Consider the following 22,123-nt stretch of genomic DNA (forward strand, 5'->3'; position numbering starts at 1 on the left):
ATAAAAGGAATCCAAGGGACAACTTTTTTCACACAGAGGGTGGTGTGTGTATGGAATGAGCTGCCAGAGGAAGTGGTGAAAGCTGGTACAATTACAACATTTAAAAGGCGTCTGGATGGGTATATGAATAGGAAGGGTTTAGACAAATATGGACCAAGTGCTGGAAAATGGGGCTAGATTAATTTTGGATATCTGTTCAGCATGAACGAGTTGGACCAAAGGTTCTGTTTCCGTGTTGTACATCTCTATGACTGTACTTAACCACATGGGATGAGGGAACACATTTATCTCATTAGCTTGTGCCAGATTCAACCTCAGAGATGCCCTTTGTGTAATCCAGTTGCACATTCTCCCCGTGTCTGCTTGGGTTTCCTCCGGGTGCTCCGGTTTCCTCCCACAGTCCAAAAATGTGCAGGTTAGGTGAATTGGCCATACTAAATTGCCCATAGCATTAGGTGAAGGGGTAAATGTAGGGGAATGGGACTGGGTGGGTGCGCTTCGGCAGGTCGGTGTGGACTTGTTGGGCCGAAGGGCCTGTTTCCACACTGTAAGTAATTTAATCTAAAACCCGACAATAATATTTTACCATAGTTTAAGGATTAAGAAGGAAAACTGCTTTGGTTTAGATTTAATAAAATTACACACCATGATACACAAATAATAGTTATTATTCAGAATAGTGGTGACAAGATGTTGTTCACACAAATGCAAATGTGAACACAATCTCACCACATTAATGTTTAGAGATACAAACTGACACGTTGTACAGCAGTTGAAACAGATAACGAAAGTATTCATCGAGAGAGAAGATGTTGCCTCTCTCACGTCATCAGGTTCACTGGTAGCACGGCGTTGCTTTGGAAGTGTTTTCGCATTGACACATCATCACTGTTCCAACAGAGGGAAAGACAGCTGTCAATTATTGCACAGCAAGATCCCACAGATCTTTGTTAAACTTTTACAAGAAATCATTGCCTGTTTCTCACAACTGGTTTTCGCAAAGACAAGTCCAGTCAAGTGATCAATTGTGTGATTAGCTTTGCTGCAAGTTGCCAATTCTGCATTCATCAATTTCTGTTTCTGAACAGTTAAGACTATTACTTGGAAAATAGTGGTTGCTGTAAATTTGTGGGCGGCACGGTGGCACAGTGGTTAGCACTGCTGCCTCACAGTGCCAGAGAAAGGGTTCAATTCCCGCCTCAGGCGACTGACTGTGTGGAGTTTGCACATTCTCCCCGTGTCTGCGTGGGTTTCCTCCGGATGCTCCGGTTTCCTCCCACAGTCCAAAGATGTGCAGATAAGGTGAATTGGCCATGCTAAATTGCCCGTAGTGTTAGGTAAGGGGTAGATGTAGGGGTATGGGTGGGTTCCGCTTTGGCGGGGCGGTGTGGACTTGTTGGGCCGAAGGGTCTGTTTCCACACTATAAGTAATCTGATCTAAATGTACAGGAACTGAGTTTCCTGGGCATTTGCATGAACCAACAGTTTAAAAAGACTTCAGTTTGTATCTCTGAGATAGAACAAGTGAAAATATAATCTGGTTAACCATAGTTTGATGTACACTATCAGACATTGGATTGGTAATACATTTTACCAGCTCCATATGACATTGCTAACATTGAGAGTATTAAACAATATAACGAGGCAGCTGCTAAATTTAACCTGAGGACTCGAACTTTAAAACTGTTAGCATTATAATCCAATGCTATCTTTATCTCATTACAATTTAAAAAAACATGTCCCTACTTAAACTCCAATCAGACGGACAGACTGATATATTTTCCCCATCCTGAACAGTTTCACTCACACCCTGTGACCCTGTTCAGATCTGAGACTTCCTGTTTTCCATTACTCTGTGGTTCAGAAGACTTGCTTTGATGAACTTGAAGGACTTCAGCATTTCCAATGTGATCTAAATTAAAGGTAGACAAGATTCACAAATAAGAATCATCTATTGGAATTTTATTGAAGAAAATATACAACGCACAACTAGCTACATGTTTAATTGTAACATACCAAATTATTTCAGTATTTGTAATAATTAGTCAATGTATCTCCCATGTTCAGCAGCAATTAACATCTCTCTATTCTGACATCATTATAAATTATTACTAAAACTTATCAATTTGGTCAATAACTAAGGGCAAATACAATTAGGTTCAATGTAATGACAAATTCTGTCTTTCTCTTTAACAAATGGAGCAGCCATTGAAATGGCAGTTCCACAATGTTCCATTCTCATTAGACATCAAGCTTGTGGAGAATTGCAAACACAGCAGCTTCGTTCAAAAAAGGTCCAAAAAATTACAGTTTAACACCGGTGTTTGGGACACTTCAGAAGCAATGAACTAGGAGAAACTTTATTCATTGAGAGAGAAGATGCATGTATGTTGCCTTGGATTATATGGACTGATAGTTAAAGGAGAGTCAACATCTCTTGGGGAGAAAGAAATCATGCTTTATAAACTTATTTGATGAAACGAGAGAGGAGGCCATTGAGGGCAGAGTAGTTGAGTATGTGTTTCTGGACGTTCGGAAGGGAACTAAGACATATTAGAATGGGAAAGCCCTCAGATGGCAATGGTAGCAAAACAACAACATTGACTCATGGCTAGAGAAAAGAGAGTTGTGGAGAATGGTAGCTCTCTGTTCTGGAGAGAGGTACGCAGCAATAATGCCAAGAGTTCAGTACTAGAAATACAGGCTCGATTTAGGAATGTCAAAGTGACACACATCTCAGGTGCAGTCAACAGTGAGGAAAATAGCAATGGACTTCAAGGAGACATAGATTGATGGAAGGGGCGGAGATTTGAGAGATGACGTACCAAGCAGAGAAATATGAGGTGATAGCAGTAATGGGGAGAAACAATTTAGACCAAATGATACCATTTTAGAAGGAGTGGAAGAAGAGAGACATCAGGATGTGTTTATGCACCAGTTTTTGAAGGTTCCATGCCAGATCAATGAAACAGTAAAGTGCATGGACTACTGGGAGTTAAAAGGTGAGACTTTGGGCTGAATTTTCCCTCTCAATATGTCACATGTTGGGAGGCAGATATGTGACTGGACCATGTTTTCAAAGCTGCTGGGCCAAAGTTCACCACCTGCCATTTTCCCCAGGGTCTGACTACTTAAACCCCTGTTGGAATTTCAGGTTTCTTTCCCAAGGTATCTTCATCCCCAGCAAACAAGGTCAGATGTGGTCACACAGGCTACGGAAACACCAGCAAGCAAGTTCATTTGTAAAACTTGGGAGAAATCGGGTGAAACATTAGTTTAAGAGGTTTTGCTGCTACCCCATCATATCCTCACCAAACACTCTCCATCTCCTATGCACCTTCCTTGCCCAATTCCTTGCTCTTCCAATACTCCTACATCTTCTATACCCACCGTATGCAGAACTAGTGACCCAGAGTAACACTGCATGCAGTATTCCTAAAGATGACAAAATAAGCATCAGGCTATGAAAATTCCCATGGAAAAGATTGCGCTTCTTACACCTTCTTGAAATCATAAAGAAAGCTAGCAGTCCTTTGTAAGGTGCATAAATACATTGTCTAGAGAGGTGACAGCATTAGTCAGTTCTCAGCCAGACATTCATAATGAGGCCATCTAGTAACTGTATCAACAGAAGCAGCATGAGCAAGTGGCTAGGCAGTAATATTCATCCAATACACAAGTGCCAGGCAATGACTACCTCCAACAAGACAGAATTTACCATCACCCCTTGACATTCAGCATCATTACCATTGCTGACTCGCCCATTGTCAACATTCTGGGGATAACCGTTGACCAGAAACTGAAGTGGACCAGACATATAAACACTATGGCTACTAAAGCAGGTCAGAGGCTAGACGTTATGTGCAGAGTAAGTCATCTCCTCATTTCCAAAAGCATGTCCACCATCTACAAGGCACAAATCAAGAATGTGATTAAATATCTGCCCTTTTCCCGGTTGAGTGCTGCTACAACAACAGTCAAAGTTTGACAGTATGCAGGATAAAGCAGCTGGTTTGACTTGCACCTACCCACTATTTCCAATGTTCACCTCCTCCACCACGACACAGAATAGTGGCAGACCTTGTATAAAGATGCATCATACCAAGTCAACAGGGCTCCTCCAACAATCCTGTACCTCTACCATTTAGAAGGACAATGGCAGCAGATAGAGGAGAACACCACCCTCTGCACATTCCCTTTCAAGTCACTCACCATCCTGACTTGGAAAAAACTATTTCCATTCCTTCACTTTTGCTGGGTCAAAATCCTGAAACTCCTTTCCTTACAGCACCATTTGTCTCTACATCCCATGGATGGAATCCCTTCCAGAAGACAGCTCACCACCACCCTCATTGAGGTCATTGTTGGATCTGGAGGAAGCTCTGTTAGTCCTCCTGTGCCATCCGCAGTGCTGTAAAATGCACTTGCCTTATGGTCTCCCCATCAAGTTTAACCAGCTGCAATTCCTCAGCTGCGAAAATCCCAGCTCCATGAAACTAAAATAAAAATTGAGCAAAAACACAATTCAGGAGCCTCTTTTAGAAATGCCACAGAGAATCGGCCGTCAGAGACGGTGTGAACTGCAAGGCTCCCAAATGGCCTGTTTCAAAATCAGAATTGGCTGCGTTGCTGGCTGTTTGCATTTAGAATTTATTCCATTCACCAACCCACCCTCTCTTGGGGTGAAAAATCCCTCTAAAAGTGCTTTTCATCTATTTCAAAGTGACAATTAAACAATAAAACTTTCATTGTGTTCTAAAAATTATAAAAACAAACCAGCAATTTTCCTCAATATTTCCCTTCATTTATTTCTCATCCTTTTGCAATATTTCCCATCCCTTCCCTTTGATCTATCCTATGGCTGACCGTGTCTTTTCTGTTATGCACTGCCTCCTTCTCAGTTATTGATGCCCACTCAGCTCAAGGGAGTCACCTGACAAGGAACAGCTTGCTCCTTCCGAGTTGGCTAATAATGCTGTCAGTGATGAGCCTATACTGTGGACAAAAGGACGGCATGGTGGCTCAGTGGTTAGCACTGCTGCCTCAAAGCACCGGGGTCCCAGGTTCGATTCCAGCCTCAGGCGACTGTCTGTGTGGAGTTTGCACATTCTCCCCATGTCTGCATGGGTTTCCTCCCACAGTCCAAAGATGTGCAGGCCAAGTGAATTGGCCATGCTAAATTGCCCATAGTGTTAGGTGCATTAGTCAGAGGGAAATGGGTCTGGGTGGGTTACTCTTCGGAGGGTCAGTGTAGACTGGTTGGGCTGAAGAGTGTTTCCACACTGTAGGGAATCTAATCTAGACTTACAATTAAGCTTTGCAAAGACCCACCAGGATCAAATACAGAAAGAGCTAGAGTCGACAAAGAACTGCAGGTGCTGGAGATCTGAAGCTAAAACAGACATTGCTGGAGATCCTCAGCAGGTCTGGCAGCATCCGAGGGAAGAAAGCAGAGTTAGCATCTCGAGTCCAGTGGCTCTTCATTAGAACTGATAGCAGTGAGGAAGACAAGGGATACGTACTAAAGCCAGAGTGGTGTTGGGGGCAGACTGGGGGAGAGGTGACCAAATATGTGGAATTCAGAGAGACAAAGAAAGGGGTAGGTAAAGGATAGCAGATCAGGACAGGTGGCACGATGGCTCAATGGTTAGCACTGGTGCCTCACAGCTCCAGGGATTCATGTTCGATTCCACCCTTAGGCGACTGTCTATGTGGAGTTTGCACATTCTCCTGGCTTCAGCATGGGTTACCTCCCATGGTCCAAAGACGGGCAGATTAGGTGGATTGGCCATGGGAAATGCACGGTTACAGGGATGGGGAGGAGTTGTTCTGGGTGAGATGCTCTTCAGAGAGTCGGTATGGACTTGAAGGGCTGAATGGCCTACTTCCATGCTGTAGGCATTCTATGACAGAAGAAAAACCGAATGAAAGAATGTGATCATGAGACTAGAAGTACATAGGAAAGGGTGATTGTGCTAAAAGCAAGTCATGTCATAACAGAACTGGGTATGGGGATGGGTTAAAAAAAATAGAAGGATGGAATTAGGCTCTAAAGTTGTTCTCCAACAATTTCTGTTTCGTTACATAAAGAATTCAACTTTTGCTGTGACCTTATAGAGGTTTATAAAATCATGAGGGGTTTGGATAGGGTAAATAGATAAAGCTCTTTTCCCTGGGGTGGGAGAGTCCAGGGCATAGGTTTAAGGTGCGAGGGGAAAGATTTAAAAGGTACCTAAGGGGAACTTTTTTCATGCAGAGGGTGGTGCGTGTATGGAATGAGCTGCCAGAGGAAGTGGTGGAGGCTGATACAATTACATTTAAAAGACATCTGGTTGGGTCAATGAATAGGAAGGGTTTACAGGGATATAGGCCAAGTGCTGGCAAAAGGGACTAGTTTAATTTCAGATATCTGGTCGGAATGGACAATTTGGACTGAAGGAGTGGTTTCCAAGCTATACATCTCTAGCTGAAAAATGTGTTGCTGGAAAAGCGCAGCAGGTCAGGCAGCATCAAAGGAGCAGGAGAATCCAGGAGAATCGACGTTTCGGGCATAAGCCCTTCTTCAGGAATGAGGAAGGTGTGCCAAGCAGGCTAAGATAAAAGGGACAATATCATTAGGCCATTGTATCCCTATAAATGTTATTGTCATGTGTTGTTGAAAGTCATTCAATTAACTTCTATTAGTGGTCTGTTAATTTGGTCAATTCTTTCATGTACAACCTTTCCAGGTTTTTTCTGCTGTGGCTTTTGTTCTGAATGGCATACATTTACGTCCACCTTAAGATATATGGTGCCTTCTCCTGTATATTTTCCCCTCTTAGCGGGAACAAAAGGGCCTATATAGGGCAGTGTTCAGGAACGTTAGCCAGAGGAAGGTTTCGTGTTCTGACTTCCCATGTACCCACTTTATGCGTAAGCCTTGCCATCTCTTTTGGCAACACTAAAGAATGGGGGTTAAAGCAAGTTTTGAGAAGATTTATAGCTCAGGTTGGGGTTCTGGATGTAGGCTTGCTCACTGAGCTGGAAGGTTTGTTTTCAGATGTTTTGTTACCATACTAGGTAACACCTCAGTGTGCCTCCAGTTGAAGCACTGGTGGTTAGCCCATTTTCTATTTATATGTTTAGGTCTCCTTGGGTTGGTGATGTAATTTCCTGTGGGGACATCATTTCCTATGGCGATGTCATTTCCGGTTCTTTTTCTCAGGGGGTGGTAAATGGGATCCAAGTCAATGTGTTTGCTGATACCTATATCTAGAACTTCAACCTGAGCTACAAATCTTCTCAAAACTGATGATGTTCCATACACAGTCGTAATCAATGTATGTACTGCTGACAAGGGGGTTTGAGGAGGTGAGGAGGAAGCTGGCTTGGACAAAAGGCAGCACCAGAGCCAGGATAGAGGGAGGCCGGGAGCAGGAGAGCCCTCTCCAATATGGCATCACTTCACTGCACTGTGGGGGTGGGGGGAGTGATGGCTCTACTCAGGACAGGGACATTTCCCACTCCCCACCACCATCACACACATACACACACCATCGCCATTTCCTTCCAAATGCTTCCATGATATCAGGTTATGACAGAATACATGTGTACCACATGGTTGGTAGCATTTATAATAAATGTACCCTTACATTTTCCTTCTGATACAAATATTCCTGGCCATTTGGCTTTCACTCACTTCCTAAATAATAAAACCTGTGCTTGTGTATCCTCTGCATCTATTGAGCCTCTGGGTATACTCTAGATCACTGAAAACAAAAAATAACAGAGATCACAGCTGGTCAGGCAGATCCAGGAAGAGACAGCAAGCTAATGTTTTGAGTCTAGTTCACAGTGTCTTAACGGTATCGAATGCTGCATTTGTCATTTTCTGGCAACGTTAAAATGGAACAAAACCTCTCACCTGGCTGCTCCTCTTCAATTATTTCTGGCTTCTTTTTGAGGTAATATCTGTATGAATGGAGCACAAGAGAAATTGTTAAACAGAAACAAAGAGTAGATGTTGATGTCACTACCCTGCAGCATTGTAGGAAAACAGTGAATGGTTCTCTGGGTTCTTAATCACCATGATCAAGTGTCTTTGTCTAACTGTTGATACAGAATGGGGGGTCGGTGGGGGGGGTTGCAAGAGCGATGGTGGGGGTGAGTCAGGCAATGGGGTGGGGTACCTTTAGTGATAAGTTCAGGGGCGTTCCTCGCATTTAAATATTGTAACTGTATGTGCATCTACCACTTCCTCTGGCAGTTCATTCCACATTTAAACATGTGAAAAGCTGTCCCTCAGGTGCCTTTTAAATCTTTCTTCTCTCACCTTTAAAACATGCCCGCTATAACAGAAAATCCTGACAAGCAAAAGGACCATCTCAGAGAACCTTACGGTCTGGGGTAATAGAACTGCTTCCCCAGTTCTCATATTCCCCTCCACGCATAAAACCAATGTTTTATTGTCTGTCTGTATGTAATATGGGGATGAAAGGAGGTTTATAAGAGTTCAGAGTTTAAACTAGGGGAGTTATATGTTGACAGTTCATTACTGTTTATTTGTGGTTGGAGTCTACATGCTTGTAATAAATCTTAGTCCTTGTAGGGTACAGAAACCTTAACCATGGTTTCTGTTAGCCTTGGTCTAATAGATAGGTAAATTGGGGATTTGTTACATTTTACTATAGGCCTGAAACACAAGGCAGCAAGTTGAAAGGCTAAAGTTTGAAAGGGGGCGGAAGCTTAGAGAAAATGTATACAATAACATCCTATCAGGCCAGGTTATTCCCAGGGACAGGACAGGATCTGTTACTATCATTGCAACATTATCCAAATCCACGACCCCTGTACTGTCTAGAAGTACAGGAACAGCAGCCAGATCCTTCAAATCACACACCGTCCTGTCTTGGAAATATATTGCTGTTCCTTCCCTATTGCTGGGTCAAAATCCTGGAATTCCCTCCCTAACAGCATTGTGAGTGTATCTGACTGCAGTTGTACAAGAAAGCAGCTCAACACGATGTTCTCATGGCCTGTTAATGCAGGGCAAGTAATGCAGCCTTTGCCAGCAACGTCTTGACACCCGTGATGACTCTCTCATCGGGCTTTAAAAGCTGAGCCATTTTTTTAATCCTCTGGTTGAAACAATTCCTAGCCTTCCAACATTCCAAACACAACATATGCCTGAATAAGAGCAAAATACTGGAAATCTGAAACAAATAGAAAATGCTGAAGAAACTCAGCAGGTCTGGCAGCATCTGTGGAGAGAAAAACAGAGGAACGTTTAAGTGACTTTTTATTTAACCCTTTTACGTGACTCTTGCACGTTTACACCCGAGTGTGGCACCCACACAAACTGTTAGCAACTGAACATACAGCAGCACATGCAATATTGCTTCATTATGAAATAATTATACCTTTTGAATATTAAAACAAGTTGAGGAATACTAAAATATTAGAATGATTATTGCTCCAACTAGATTAATAGGCAGTGACAAAATAAACGATACCTGTTATGTTTTCTCCTATTCAGGGAGGACCTTTCCAGGGCTGAAGCTGTGGGATTATAATCAATCTGCTGTTTTCCTTGGCCTTCTCTACATGCAGCTCTTTGTTGGTATTCAGGGTGACTGCTTGCTAGAGCTGACTGAACCATTCCCAGTACAAAGTCTTTCTCTGCAAACCAATAGTTCTCATTACAATCGCTGATATCCGACAACAGTTCCACTTCATTAAAGAAAGGATTTCTCAAAAGAACTGAATCGCAAAATATCAGAGACCAAAGAGGTCCAGAGTCTGATTTAGGGCAGTGGAAGGTGAAAGGATCTTCCTGGACTCTGTCCTGTTTGCTACAGTCCCTTAGATGCGAGTCAGGGACTAAGGGCAGATCTTCTGAGTGCTAAAGCACTCGTGCCAGGCGAGGTCCTGAGCTAACTTGTGAAAAAGCAGCTACTAAACCCAACAACTTTGATCGCAGCCAGAACCTCAACCTAACTGAGCTAATGATGCCCCCCAGACCCTAAAGACATTAAGATGGTCAGTCCTAGAGTATTTTACCTTGTTGTTTACTGGTTCCACTTGGGTGCATGGTAGCTCAGTGGTTAGCACTACTGCCTCAGTGTCAGGGATGTGGGTTCGATTCCAACCTTGGGCAACCATCTGTTTGGAGTTTGCACATTCTTTCTGAGCTTTCCTCCAGGTGCAGTATTTCTCCCATAGTGCAAAGCTGTGCTGGTTAGGTGGATTGGCCATACTAAATTACCCATGATGTCCAGGGGTGTGTAGGCTAGGTAGATTAGCCATGGGAAATACGGGGATAGGATATAGGGTGTAGGTTAGGATGACCTGCTTCCACACTGCAGGGATTCTATGATTTTATTCTAACTCTTACACAGTGCTCTATGTCCGCCAAGCAAAAGGTCAATGTTTCGCAAAATTGGAATCAATTAGATACTCCTTAGAAAGTGATCAAGAAAAGTTCCAGGATTGTTGTGGATTCCAACTGTTTCACAAATGCCCTTCAGGGAAGGGAGGCCACTATACACAAGACTGCAGGGCCGTGTATTTGAGAAAATCAGTTGAAGACTGATTCTGGAATTAATCTGTGTTCAGTCTAAGATTTATTAACAGAGTGAAATATTCCGATCATATACCTCCTTACTCAACCACACCACAGTATAATCTTTTGTGCAGCTAAAAAATATTGATTGGCATTCAACAACGCCTCCAGCATAATGGCTGTCTGTATTTTTTAATATTTCTGGAAGTGTTAACACATAAAACTGGACTACTTGCCTACCACCCAATGAGTCTCTTTAGTTTTATCCATTTAACATGTTTTTCTAATCAACCTGTTCCGAAATGTTATTATACATCTCTGCAGGAGGTGGGATTTGAACCAAGGCCTTCTGTCCACGGGTAGGAACATTTCTACTGTGCTATGAGGACCCAACAATGACATTTTCATTTATTAATTTTCTTATTAAACTATCTTTCTAATCAACCTATTCAGCAATGTTATAACATGCTTGTGTAGCATGTGGAACTTGAACAGGAGTCTCCCAATCCAGGGGTTGGGACACTACCATTGTGCCACAAGAGAGCCCCTTTCTGCTGACCACTTTTTTGATTAGATTAGATTACTTACAGTGTGGAAACCGTCCCTTCGGCCCGACAAGTCCACGTCGACCCGCTGAAATGCAACCCACCCAGACCCCTACATTTACCCCTTCACCTAACACTATGGGCAATTTAGCATGGCCAATTCACCTGACCTGCACATTTTTGGATTGTGGGAGGAAACCGGAGCACCCGGAGGAAACCCACGCAGACACAGGGAGAATGTGCAAACTCCACACAGAGAGTCGCCTAAGGCAGGAATTGAACCCGGGTCTCTGGCACTGTGAGGCAGCAGTGCTAACCACTGTGCCACCGAGCCATCCAGGTGGGACTTGAACATGAGTCTCCCAGTCCAGGGGTTGGGACACTACCATTGTGCCGCAAGAGGGCCCCTTTCTGCTGACCTATTTTTTCTTGAACATATTTTTCTAATCGCCTGTTCAGCGATGTTATTACACACCTCTGGAGTAGTTGGACTTATACCTGGGTCTCTTGGTCCACGTGTAGAGACAGGTACCACTGCACCACAAGAGAGCCTTGCATAGAATGTATTTTAATTTTAATCTATTTTTCTAATCAATCTGTACATTTTTTAAACTTGTTTTTCTAATCAATCTGTTAAGAGATGTTATTACACACCTCTGGAGCAGGTGGGACCTGAACATAGGCCTCCCAGTCCAGCGATAGAGACACTACCACTGTGCCACAAGAGGGCCCAACAATGACTCTCTTGATATTCTTTGGGAAGTGAGTAAATCAGATGAGCCCAATAAACTAGTTCTCTCTGACTCTAAACGTAGGCAGGGACGTAGTGGAGGTTCTTGTAACTATTTAATTAGTCACATGGGGGATTACTAGTGGTGGTTAGTAGCTTAAAACAAGAAAAAAAACCTCACAAATAAACATCACGGCCATTTCCCTATTGGGCAAGTTGCTCAGTTGTGCAATGTAGCACTTCCGGAGATATAACAAATAAAGGGGGAAAAAAGCCACATAGTAGAGGTCAGTTAGCTGGACAGTTGGTTTGCAATGCAGAGTAATGTCAATAAAGGGGGTTCAGTTCTCGCACCAGCTGAGGTCACCATGAGGGACTCTCCTTTTCACTCTCTCCTCGACTGAGTCGTGGTGACCCTCAGGTTAAACCACCACCAGGTTGTCTCTCTCTATTGAGAGAGCAGTCTATGGTCTGGTAGGACCCTGGCAACTTCATACTAAGTGGGGGCAGCAATATTCTCCCTGTCTCTGAGTCAGGAGGTCCATTTCCAAGTCCCATGTGTTCGAAAAGCTTGTCATTAACATCTCTGAGCAAGATGATTAGGAACTCCTCAGAAAGGGGGCACCGTTAACACCGATTATTAAAACAAAAGTTCAGGGGTTTGTAATAGCATCTCAGGGAAGAACAGAACATAGAAGGGGCACTGTAAAAGAAAAATGAATTTTAACACAAACTTAATAAGATTAAACCAAGATTTAAATGTAGGGGGGAAGCAATGCACTTTAACTTCTGCAGTACTCATGGGTCAGAGAAGAACCATTGGTTCCTACCTGTTCCCTGTCCAAGAGCATACCACTACAGACATAATTAGGGAAGAGAGGCAGGCATTTGGGTCAAAGAAACCCTTCCCACTGCCTGGACATGTTCGCAGCCACTTTGACCAGGCCCAGGAGCAAAGTTTAGAAGCATGGGGATGAGGTGCAGGTGAAAATTAAGTAGCAATCCCTTCGAATATTGCAATTTGAATATTGCAATATGCTAAAGAAAACATCCAATCAATGACCTTCACTTGCAGACAATTACATTGATGTGGAGGTGCTGGTGTTGGACTGGGGTGGACAAAGTTAAAAATCACACAACACCAGGTGATAGTCCAACAGGTTTATTTGGAAGTACTAACTTTCTTAGTGCTGCTCCTTCATCAGATAAAAGTGTCACTAGCTATCTGATGAAGGAGCAGCACTCCGATAGCTTGTACTTCCAAATAAACCTGTTGGACTATAACTTAATGTTGTGTGATTTTTAACTTTGACTAAAAGTACATTGATTATTGATAATTAACGCAACATGTAATTGACTCTTAAAGGTCTCTGGGCAACAGCTCATTCGTAGGTTAGTTTGTAGAAACTACCCAAGAACAAATTTGAAGAAACAATGTCCCAAGGGTGGCATGGTGGCTCAGTGGTTAGCACTGTTGCCTCACCCGGGTTCAAGTCCCACCTCATGCAACTGTCTGTGTGGAGTTTGCACATTCTCCCCGTGTCTGCATGGGTTTCCTCCGGGTGCTCCGATTTCCTCCCATGGTCCAAAACTGTGCAGGTTAGGTGAATTGACCATGCTAAATTGCCCGTAGTGTTAGGTTAAAGGGTAAATGTAGGGGAATGGGTCTGGGTGGGTTGCTTTTCGGAGGGTCCGTGTGGACTTGTTGGGCCGAAGGGACGGTTTCCACACTGTAAATAATTTAATCTAAAGTCCCTACACTGTGGCAGCCAGCTATTTGGCCCATCAAGTCCACAACAACTTCTGAAGAGCTCCCACTCTATCCCTGTAACCCTGCATTTCTCATGGCCTCCACATTCCTGGACATTATTTATCATGGCCAATCCTCCTAACCAGCGCATCTTTGGACTGTGGGAGGAAACCAGAGCACCCAGAGGAGACCTACACAGACATGGAGAGAATGTGCAAACTCCACACAGACAGTCACTCAAGGGTGGAATCAAACCTGGGTCCCTGGTGCTGTGACACAGCAGTGCTAACCACTGAGCCACTATACCACCCAGTTATTGATTAAGTAAACTTGATATAAAATATTTCACGAGTATTATTTTAATGTACATACCTAAGTAAATTGTGCAAAGATGAGGAAAAAAAGTGAGTTGCACAATAGAGCTAGTGAATGGTCCTGTACGAGTTAATTGGAACAAAAGTGTGAGTGACAGACACAGGGTCAAACCACAACCAATTGATCCACCAAGAGCAGAGTTTGCTTACCTCTTTGCCCAGCACAGAGCAGCCATTGCTGAATAGCCGATAATGAGTCAGTCTGTAGGAGCTGGCAGAGCAGTTCCAGGACCTGAGAAAAAAAAACAAACGCAGAAGGTCGGATTGACACTGATACCACGGCGACAGATAAGGATGATATTGGATCGAAATGCAATCGTGTGCAAATGTCAACCCTTGTCTGTCACTGTCATGTGACCTCCACCTTGAGGTACACAACTGTAGGCAAACATCTTGGGTACACTCCAATATAGATCTTGTGTTGAACATATTGCTGCATTGGACACACAGAAAAAACCTGCAATTATGGGGTCAAGTGACACACCTTCCTGATTTGAAACCATATTGTCGTTCCTTAAGTTTTACTGCGTAAAAATCCTGGTACTCTCTCCCTCACAGCACTGTGGGTGTACTGAGCTATATCTTTCATCACACTCTCCCGCAGTGGTTCAAGAAGGTAGCTCACCACCACCTTCTCAAGGGGCAACTAGGGACAGGCATTAAATGCTGTTCAGTCAGAGCCACCCACATCCCAGGAATGAATATGAAGAAAATCAAGGTGTATGAACTAACCCCCTTGGAGGCAATGTTATAGCAGCCCATCGCAGAATGGGGTGTGGGAGATGGTGGGGTGGTGGGGGATGGGAATGCAGTGAGCAGAAGCTCTCAGATCTGCTGAGCATTTCCATCACTTTCTGTTTGCATTTCAGATATCCTGCATCTACTGTGTATTGCTCATTAGTATATGTATCATAAAATCCCTACAGTGTGGAAGCAGGCCATACAATCCACACCAACCTTTGAAGAGAATCCCACCCAGACCTAACCCCTCCCCACTAATTCCGCCCCCCCACCCACCCTATCTCTGCACTTCCCATGGTTAACGCACCTAACCTACACATGCCTGGAGACTATGGGTAATTTAGCATTGTCAATCCACTGAACCTACACATCCCTGGAGACTATGGGTAATTTAGCATGGTCAATCCACCTAACCTACACATCCCTGGAGACTATGAGTAATTTAGCCATGGTCAATCCACCTCACCTACACATCTCTAGAGACTATGGGTAATTTAGCATGGTCAGTCACCTAACCTACACATCACTGAACACTATGGGTAATTTAGCATGGTCTATCCATCCTAACCTGCACATCTTTGGACCATGGGAGGAAACCGAAGTACCTGGAGGAAACCCACTCAGACAAGGGGAAAATGTTCAAACTCCACACGGTTGTCCAAGGTTGGAATCTAGCCTGGGTTCCTGGTGCTGTGAGGCAGCAATGCTAACTGAGCCACCATGCTGCCCTTTACTTTGTTCAATGTTCCAATGGCTTAAACAAATCAAAGCAATCAGGTAGATGTTGTTCCTGAAAAAAGAAAATGTATTTTCTTTACCAGTAACTCGTGGTCCTGAAACAGCACATTGTGTTTACTCCTGTCCCGGACATCATTCCTGGTGGATCGTTGAGAAGTCTGACGGTTCACAGCAGGAGTCGAGTTTGGGATTATCCGACCCGTCTGTGCAGAATATTGAGTTGTTCTCCTTCCTTCTGTCTGTCGGGATACAATAAAACTTGTCCTGTTTGTTTCCTCAGGGAGCAACATCTATTACACTACACGTCAAATCAAATCAACACTTAATTATCATTAAATAGTTCTCTTATGATTTTCCCTCATGACACAATAAGAGTGGAATTGCTAAACGCCATCTATGCATCAACTCTGGATTGCCATAAACATTCAGAAGAATTTATCACATGAGTTCAGTGACATTGACGTGTTATCATAATGTGGTTTATCATACACTTCCCGATGTGCTACAGACCAATGTTACTTCTCTTGAGGCTAAGCAGTACGCTGTTGGAGAAGTGAAAGATGGGCAATTTGAAGCCCCCAACCTTGCTTCCTCACTACCTTGCTAAATGGCTGTATTATTTGGAAGCTGGGGAATACATAGATGTGGAGAATGACTCATCAGTTGGTATGACCCACATGAACTACTCAACTATGACAATACGTTGCTCCTAATACAACTGTCTTTTGTTGGTCTTTCTACCTTTGTCACTAGTAGGTTTCCTCTTCCAATAACCTTTGTTTTTGTGAATTTCAAGCTAATGCGGTCAGCCGCGAGAATACAAACATTTGAAACTTGGCAGCCAGGTGTTCCCTGGTGAATCCTACATGACAACTCAACCAATCAGAGGCCATTTGTAAATCAGTCAGCATCCTCTTCTTATGCTGTGGAAATTGTTGTTCCTTTTTTGAGTTGGTATTCTTGAAATTCTGAGGAGAATGTGAGGATTGCAGATGCTGGAGATCAGAGTCGAGAGAGTGGTGCTGGCAAAGCACAGCAGGTCAGGCAGCATCCAAGGAGCAGGAAAATCGATATTTCGGGCAAAAGCCCTTCATCAGAAATGGAATGCTCCTCGGATGCTGCCTGACCTGCTGTGCTTTTCCAGCACCACTCTAATCTAAACTCTGGTTTCCAGCATTTGCAGTCCTCACTTTTGCCTAGTTGATTTTAACCTTACTGCGAATCCTCTTGCAAGGATGCCTGCCTTGAAGAAGTTTTCCTCCTCTCTCCACAAAAATCTCAGTGAGTCTCTCTCTCTCTCTCACTGCAACCCCCAGGTCATCTCCTCTGCCCTGAAGCTCTTCAACCATGTACTGAAACAGACTTGCTACCACAGCCACATTTGCTTCCTCAGTGCCTGCCTCTGTAACCAACTGATCGCACGTGGACTCACCTCCATTCCTGATGAAGGGCTTTTGCCCGAAACGTCGATTTGCCTGTTCCTCGGATGCTGCCTGACCTGCTGTGCTTTTCTAGCACCACTCTAATCTAAACTGAGATAACAGGGAGTCTAATCAATTAAGTAATGATTCCTGATGAAGGGCTTATGCCTGAAATGTTGCTTCTCCTGCTCCTTCTTGAAATTCTGGGCCTGGCCACAGTAAGATAAGTTTCAACAATGTGTCTCTGTTTCAACAACACATGCTTTGTACTATCACATGCTGGTCTACAACAATTCTGCAAAGCTATGGCAAGGTCCATGACTAAAACAGTACTGACCTCCTTCTGTTCTTCAGGTTGGTCAGGTGCCAGGAGGCAGGCCCTGGTTGTGAATTCCCGTAGTTCATCGCGCCAAGCTTCAGACAATGATTCTGAAATAAATGAAGCCTTCTTTATTACTTTGGCACTGCTAGCAAACTGAATATATTACATGCAGTATGTCAGAATTCTCAGGCACCTTCAATGATCAAGATCCATTCATTGGATTACTTTCTACATATAACTCCTAAGGCCAGGTCTTGATCTACAACATAAAATTTGCTTTTGGCACTTTCAACCAGGGGTTGTTTGGCATCAAGATCAGCATTAACAGATAAGCAGCACCAATTTAACATTTGTATTTTGGATATTCACTCAGACTGATTATCATCTTAGGCTAAATATCAATTTAAAGTATGTTAGTAATTAAGGATAAATATTTTGTTTGATTGTTGTAGGGCAATTCAGCTAAATTTGTGACAATTAACTTATTAGACTCCCTGTTATCCCATAGAATCATGGAATAATACGGCTAGCAAACAGACTCTTTGGTCTAACCTGTCCACGCCAAACATAATTCCAAACTAAATTAGTCCCACCTGCCTGCTCCTGGCCTCGATCCCGCCAAACCTTTCCCATTCCTGTGCTTATCTAAGTTTCTTTTTTTGGTTGTACTGTGGGTGGCATGGTTGCTCAATGGTTAGCACTGATGCCTTGCAGTGCTGGGCACCTGGGTTTGATCCCACTCTTGGGTTACTGCGTGGAATTTGCACATTTTCCCTGTGTCTGCGTGAGGTTTCCTCCAGGTGCTCTGGTTACCTCCCCACAATCCAAAGATGTGCAGGTTAGGTGAATTGGCCATGCTAAGCTGCCCATATTGTGCAGGTTAGGTGCATTAGTCAGAGGTAAATGTAGAGTAATAGGGGAATGGATCTGGGTGGGATACTCTTTGGAGGGTTGGTGTGGACTTGCTAGGCTGAATGGCCTGTAGGGATTCTATATAACTGTGCTACATCCACCACAGAAAGTTCATTCCACACACGAACCACCCTCTGTGTGAAAAAAAGCCCCTTGCCTCCAAGAGGAATTCATGGTCATCTCATCCTTTAATTTTCCCATTGACTGTTTGCTAATATAGCCACTGAGTAAGGAAAGCTTGCTTTTCTCAATTTGAATCTGACCGATTGAGGCTTTGCTATGTAAAAAGGTAGCAATAGTTTGTTTACATTTTCTTTTATTCACTTGTGGGATGTGGGTGTCGCTGGCTGGGCCAGAATTTATTGCCTGTCTCGAAGTGTCCTTCGCAGGTGGGGGTGAGCTGCCTTCTTCAGCGGTTGCAGTGGATTGTAGGTTGACCCACAATGGCCTTGGGGAGGGAGTTCCAGGATTTTGACCCAGTGACAGTGAATGAACAGTGATATATTCCCAACTCAGGGGGGTAAGTGGCTTGGAGGGGAACTTACAGGGGGGGTTGCTCTCATATATCTACTGCCCTTGTCCTTCTAGTTGTGGATTTGGAAGGTGCTGTGTAAGGATCTTCAGTGAATTCCTGCAGTCCCTCTTGTGGTTGGTACACACTGCTGCTATTGAGCATCGGAAGTGGAGGGAGTGGGGGTTTGTGGATACAGTGCCAATCAAGCGGGCTGCTTTGTCCTGGATATTGTGAAGCTTGTTGAATGTTCTTGAAGCTGCACTCATCCAGGCAAGTGGGAAGTATTCCATCACATTCCTGATTTGTGACTTGTAGACGGTGGAGAATCAGGAGGTGAGTTAATCCCTGCAGTGCTCCCAGCCACCTGAACTGCTCTTGTATCCACTGTGTTTATGTGGTGGGTCCAGTTGAGGTTCTAGTCAATGGTAACCCCCAGGATGTTGATAGTTGGGGAATTTCAGTGATGATAACATCACTGAATGTCAGGGGCCGGGGTTACATCTTCAAGACTCCCTGAGTTGCGCCATAGTTTCAATGTGCTTCAAGGCTGCTACCATTGTCCCTGTGCCGAAGAAGTCTTCAGCCTCCTGTCTCAATAACTACCGCCCTGTGCTGACACCCATCATCCTGAAGTGCTTTGAGAGGCTTGCCATGAGGCAGATTAAGATCTTGCTGCTCCCCCCCACCCCACCGGAAACCCTGCAGTTCACATATTGACAAAACCACTCAACAGATGATGCCATTTCCACCACCCTCCATCTGGCCCTCACCCACCTAGAGAAGAAGGGCACCATGTCAGATTACTGTTCATAGATTTTAGTTCTGCATTTAACACTATCATTCCTCAGCACCTGATTAGAAAGCTGAGTCTGCTGGGCCTAAATACCTCCCTTTGTAACTGGATCCTGGAATTCCTGACTGGGCGATCTGTCAGTCCGGATTGGGAACAGCATCTCCGACACCATCACACTGAGGGCTGTGTGCTCAGTCCACTGCTGTTCACCCTGCTGACACACGACTGTGCGACAATGCACAGCTCGAATCACATCATCAAGTTCACTAATGGTATGACTGTAGGGGGTCTCATCAGCACAAACAACGAATCAGCATACAGAGAGGAGGTGCAGAGGCTAACGGACTGGTGCAGAGCCAACGCCCTCTCTCTGAACATGGACAAGATGAAAGTGATAGTTATTGAGTTCAGGAGGGCACAGGTGACCACTTACCACTGGACATCAACTGCTCCTCCATAGAGATTGTGAAGAGCACCAAATTTCTTGGTGTACACCTGGCGGAGAATCTCACCTGGACCCTCAACACCAGCTCCATAGCCAAGAAATCCTAGCAGTGTCTCTACATTCAGTGTAGACTGAGGAAAGCTCACCTCCCACCCCGATCCTCACCACATTCTACAGATGGTTCATTGAGTGTAACCTAATCTGCTGCATCACTGCCTGGTTCGGGGATTACACTGTCTTGGATTCTAAGATCCTACAATGGATAGTGAGGACAGCTGAGAGGATCATCGGGGTCTCTCTCCCCTCCACTACAGACATTTACGTCACACGCTACATCTGAAAGACTAAGAACACTGTGGAAGATCCCACACACCCCTCACTCAAACTCTTCTCCCTCTTGCCATCTGACTGAAGATACTGGAGCATTCAGTCTCTCGCGGCCAGACTGTGCAACAGTTTCTTCCTCCAAACCATCAGGCTCCTTAACACTGTATGATTGGAATCTTTCCCATCTGAAATTCTTTGCACAACTTTGAATTGCTGCTAGAAAAATGTCTATTATTTATCATTCTTCTATTAGATTGTAACTTGTGTGATTTGCACTTTATGCTCAGTACAATTGTGTAGTTTGTGCTGTCCATGGAGCACCCTCAGTCCTGGAGGTACACTGTCTTGTTTTTACTCTATCAGTTGTATATGGTAGAAATTACAAATAAAAGCTACTATACTCAACTTGCCACTTGTCAGTCCAAGTCTGGATAGTGTCCAGGTCTTGTTGCATTTAAATATGGACTGTTTCAGTATCTGAGGAGTCGTGAATAGTGCTGAATACTGTGTAACCATCAGTGAACATCTCACTTCTGATCTTATGATGGAGGGAATGTCATTGATGATGCAGCTGAAGAAGGTTGGGTCCTGGAAAGTACCCTGATGAGTTCCTGCAGCGATGTCCTGGAGCTAAGATAACTGATCTCCAATCACAACAACCATCTTCCAATGTGACAGGTATGACTCTAACAGGTATGGAGTGTGTGCCCCATGATACCCATTGATTACAGTTTTGCGAGGGCTCCTTGATGCCACACCTGGTCAAACGCAGCCTTATTGTCAAGGGCTCTCGAATTCAGTTCTTTTGTCCATGCTTAAACAAAGGCTGTAATGAGGTCAGGAGCTGAGTGACCCTGGCAAAACCCGAACTGGGCGTCGATGAGCAGGTTATTGCTGAGCAGGTGCTGCTTGATAGTGCTGTTGATAACCCCTTCCATCACTTTACAGATGATCAAGAGTAGACTGATGGGGTGGTAATTTGGCTGGGTTGGGTTTGTCCTGCTTTTTATGTATGTGGCATACCTGGGCAATTGTCCTCATTGTCAGATAGATGCCAGTATTGTAACTGTGCAGGAAGAGCTTGGTCAGGGGAGCAGCAGTTTCTGGAGCACAAGTCTTCAGTATAACTGCCAGACCGTTGTCAGGGTCCTTAGCCTTTGCAGTATCCAGTGTCTCCAACTGTTTCTTGAGTGTATCGAGTTGACTGAAGAATGGTATCTGGCTGGGGTCCACTTGAGGAGACCTAAATGGATCATTCACTCAGCACTTCCGGCTGAAGGTTTCTATGAATGCTGTGCCTGATCTTTTGCACAGGTATGTTGAGCCATTCCATAGCTGAGGATGGGGATATTTGTGGAGCCTCCTCCTCCAGTGAGTTGTTTGATTATCTGCCATCATTCACGACTAGATGTGGCAGGACTGCAGAGTTTAGATCTGATCCATTGGGTGTGGGGTCACTTAGCTCTGTCTATTACTTGCTGCTTATGCTTTGATACACAAATAGTCCTGTTTTGTAACTTCACCAGGGTTGACACATCATTCCAGGTTCCCGACATACCTACCTGCATTCTTCATAGAACCAGGGTTGATTCTCTGGCTTGATGGTAATGGTTGAGTAGGGGATATACCAAGCCATGAGGTTACAGATTGTGTAGGAATACAATTCTGCTGCTGTTGATGGTTTACAGCACCTCATAGATGCCCAGTCTAGAGTTGCCAGATCTACTAGAAGTCTAGGACAGTGATAGTGCCACACAACATTATGGAGGTTATACTCAATGTGAAGGTGGGTCTTTGTCCCCACAAGGACTGGGTGGTGGTCGCTCTTACAGATACTGGCATCTGCAGCTGTCGATTGGTAAGGATGAGGTCACGTATGCTTTTCCCTCTTATTGGTTCCCTCACCATCTACCACAGACCCTATCTAGCAGCTATGTTATTTCAGATCCAACCAGCTCGATCAGTAGTTCT

At 44.2% G+C, this 22,123-nt stretch overlaps 1 protein-coding gene across 2 annotated transcripts in view; it reads right to left on the reverse strand.

Moving 5' to 3' along the window:
* Nucleotides 1–613: 613 nt before the first annotated feature.
* The window catches only part of LOC140484616 (protein TBATA-like), a 51,359-nt gene continuing 29,849 nt past the window's right edge, over nt 614–22,123 (reverse strand). For both annotated transcript variants that reach the window (XM_072583133.1, XM_072583132.1), the window contains 7 exons: nt 17,177–17,268; nt 15,499–15,657; nt 14,090–14,171; nt 9,492–9,657; nt 7,904–7,950; nt 1,808–1,912; nt 614–888 (listed from right to left, as the gene is read on the reverse strand). In XM_072583133.1, coding sequence (XP_072439234.1) covers nt 836–888; nt 1,808–1,912; nt 7,904–7,950; nt 9,492–9,657; nt 14,090–14,171; nt 15,499–15,657; nt 17,177–17,268 — 704 coding nt within the window. In that variant the 3' untranslated portion in view covers nt 614–835. The remainder of the gene's footprint in view (nt 889–1,807; nt 1,913–7,903; nt 7,951–9,491; nt 9,658–14,089; nt 14,172–15,498; nt 15,658–17,176; nt 17,269–22,123) is intronic.

This window comes from Chiloscyllium punctatum, chromosome 13, assembly GCF_047496795.1.
Source record: "Chiloscyllium punctatum isolate Juve2018m chromosome 13, sChiPun1.3, whole genome shotgun sequence".
NCBI lineage: Eukaryota > Metazoa > Chordata > Chondrichthyes > Orectolobiformes > Hemiscylliidae > Chiloscyllium > Chiloscyllium punctatum.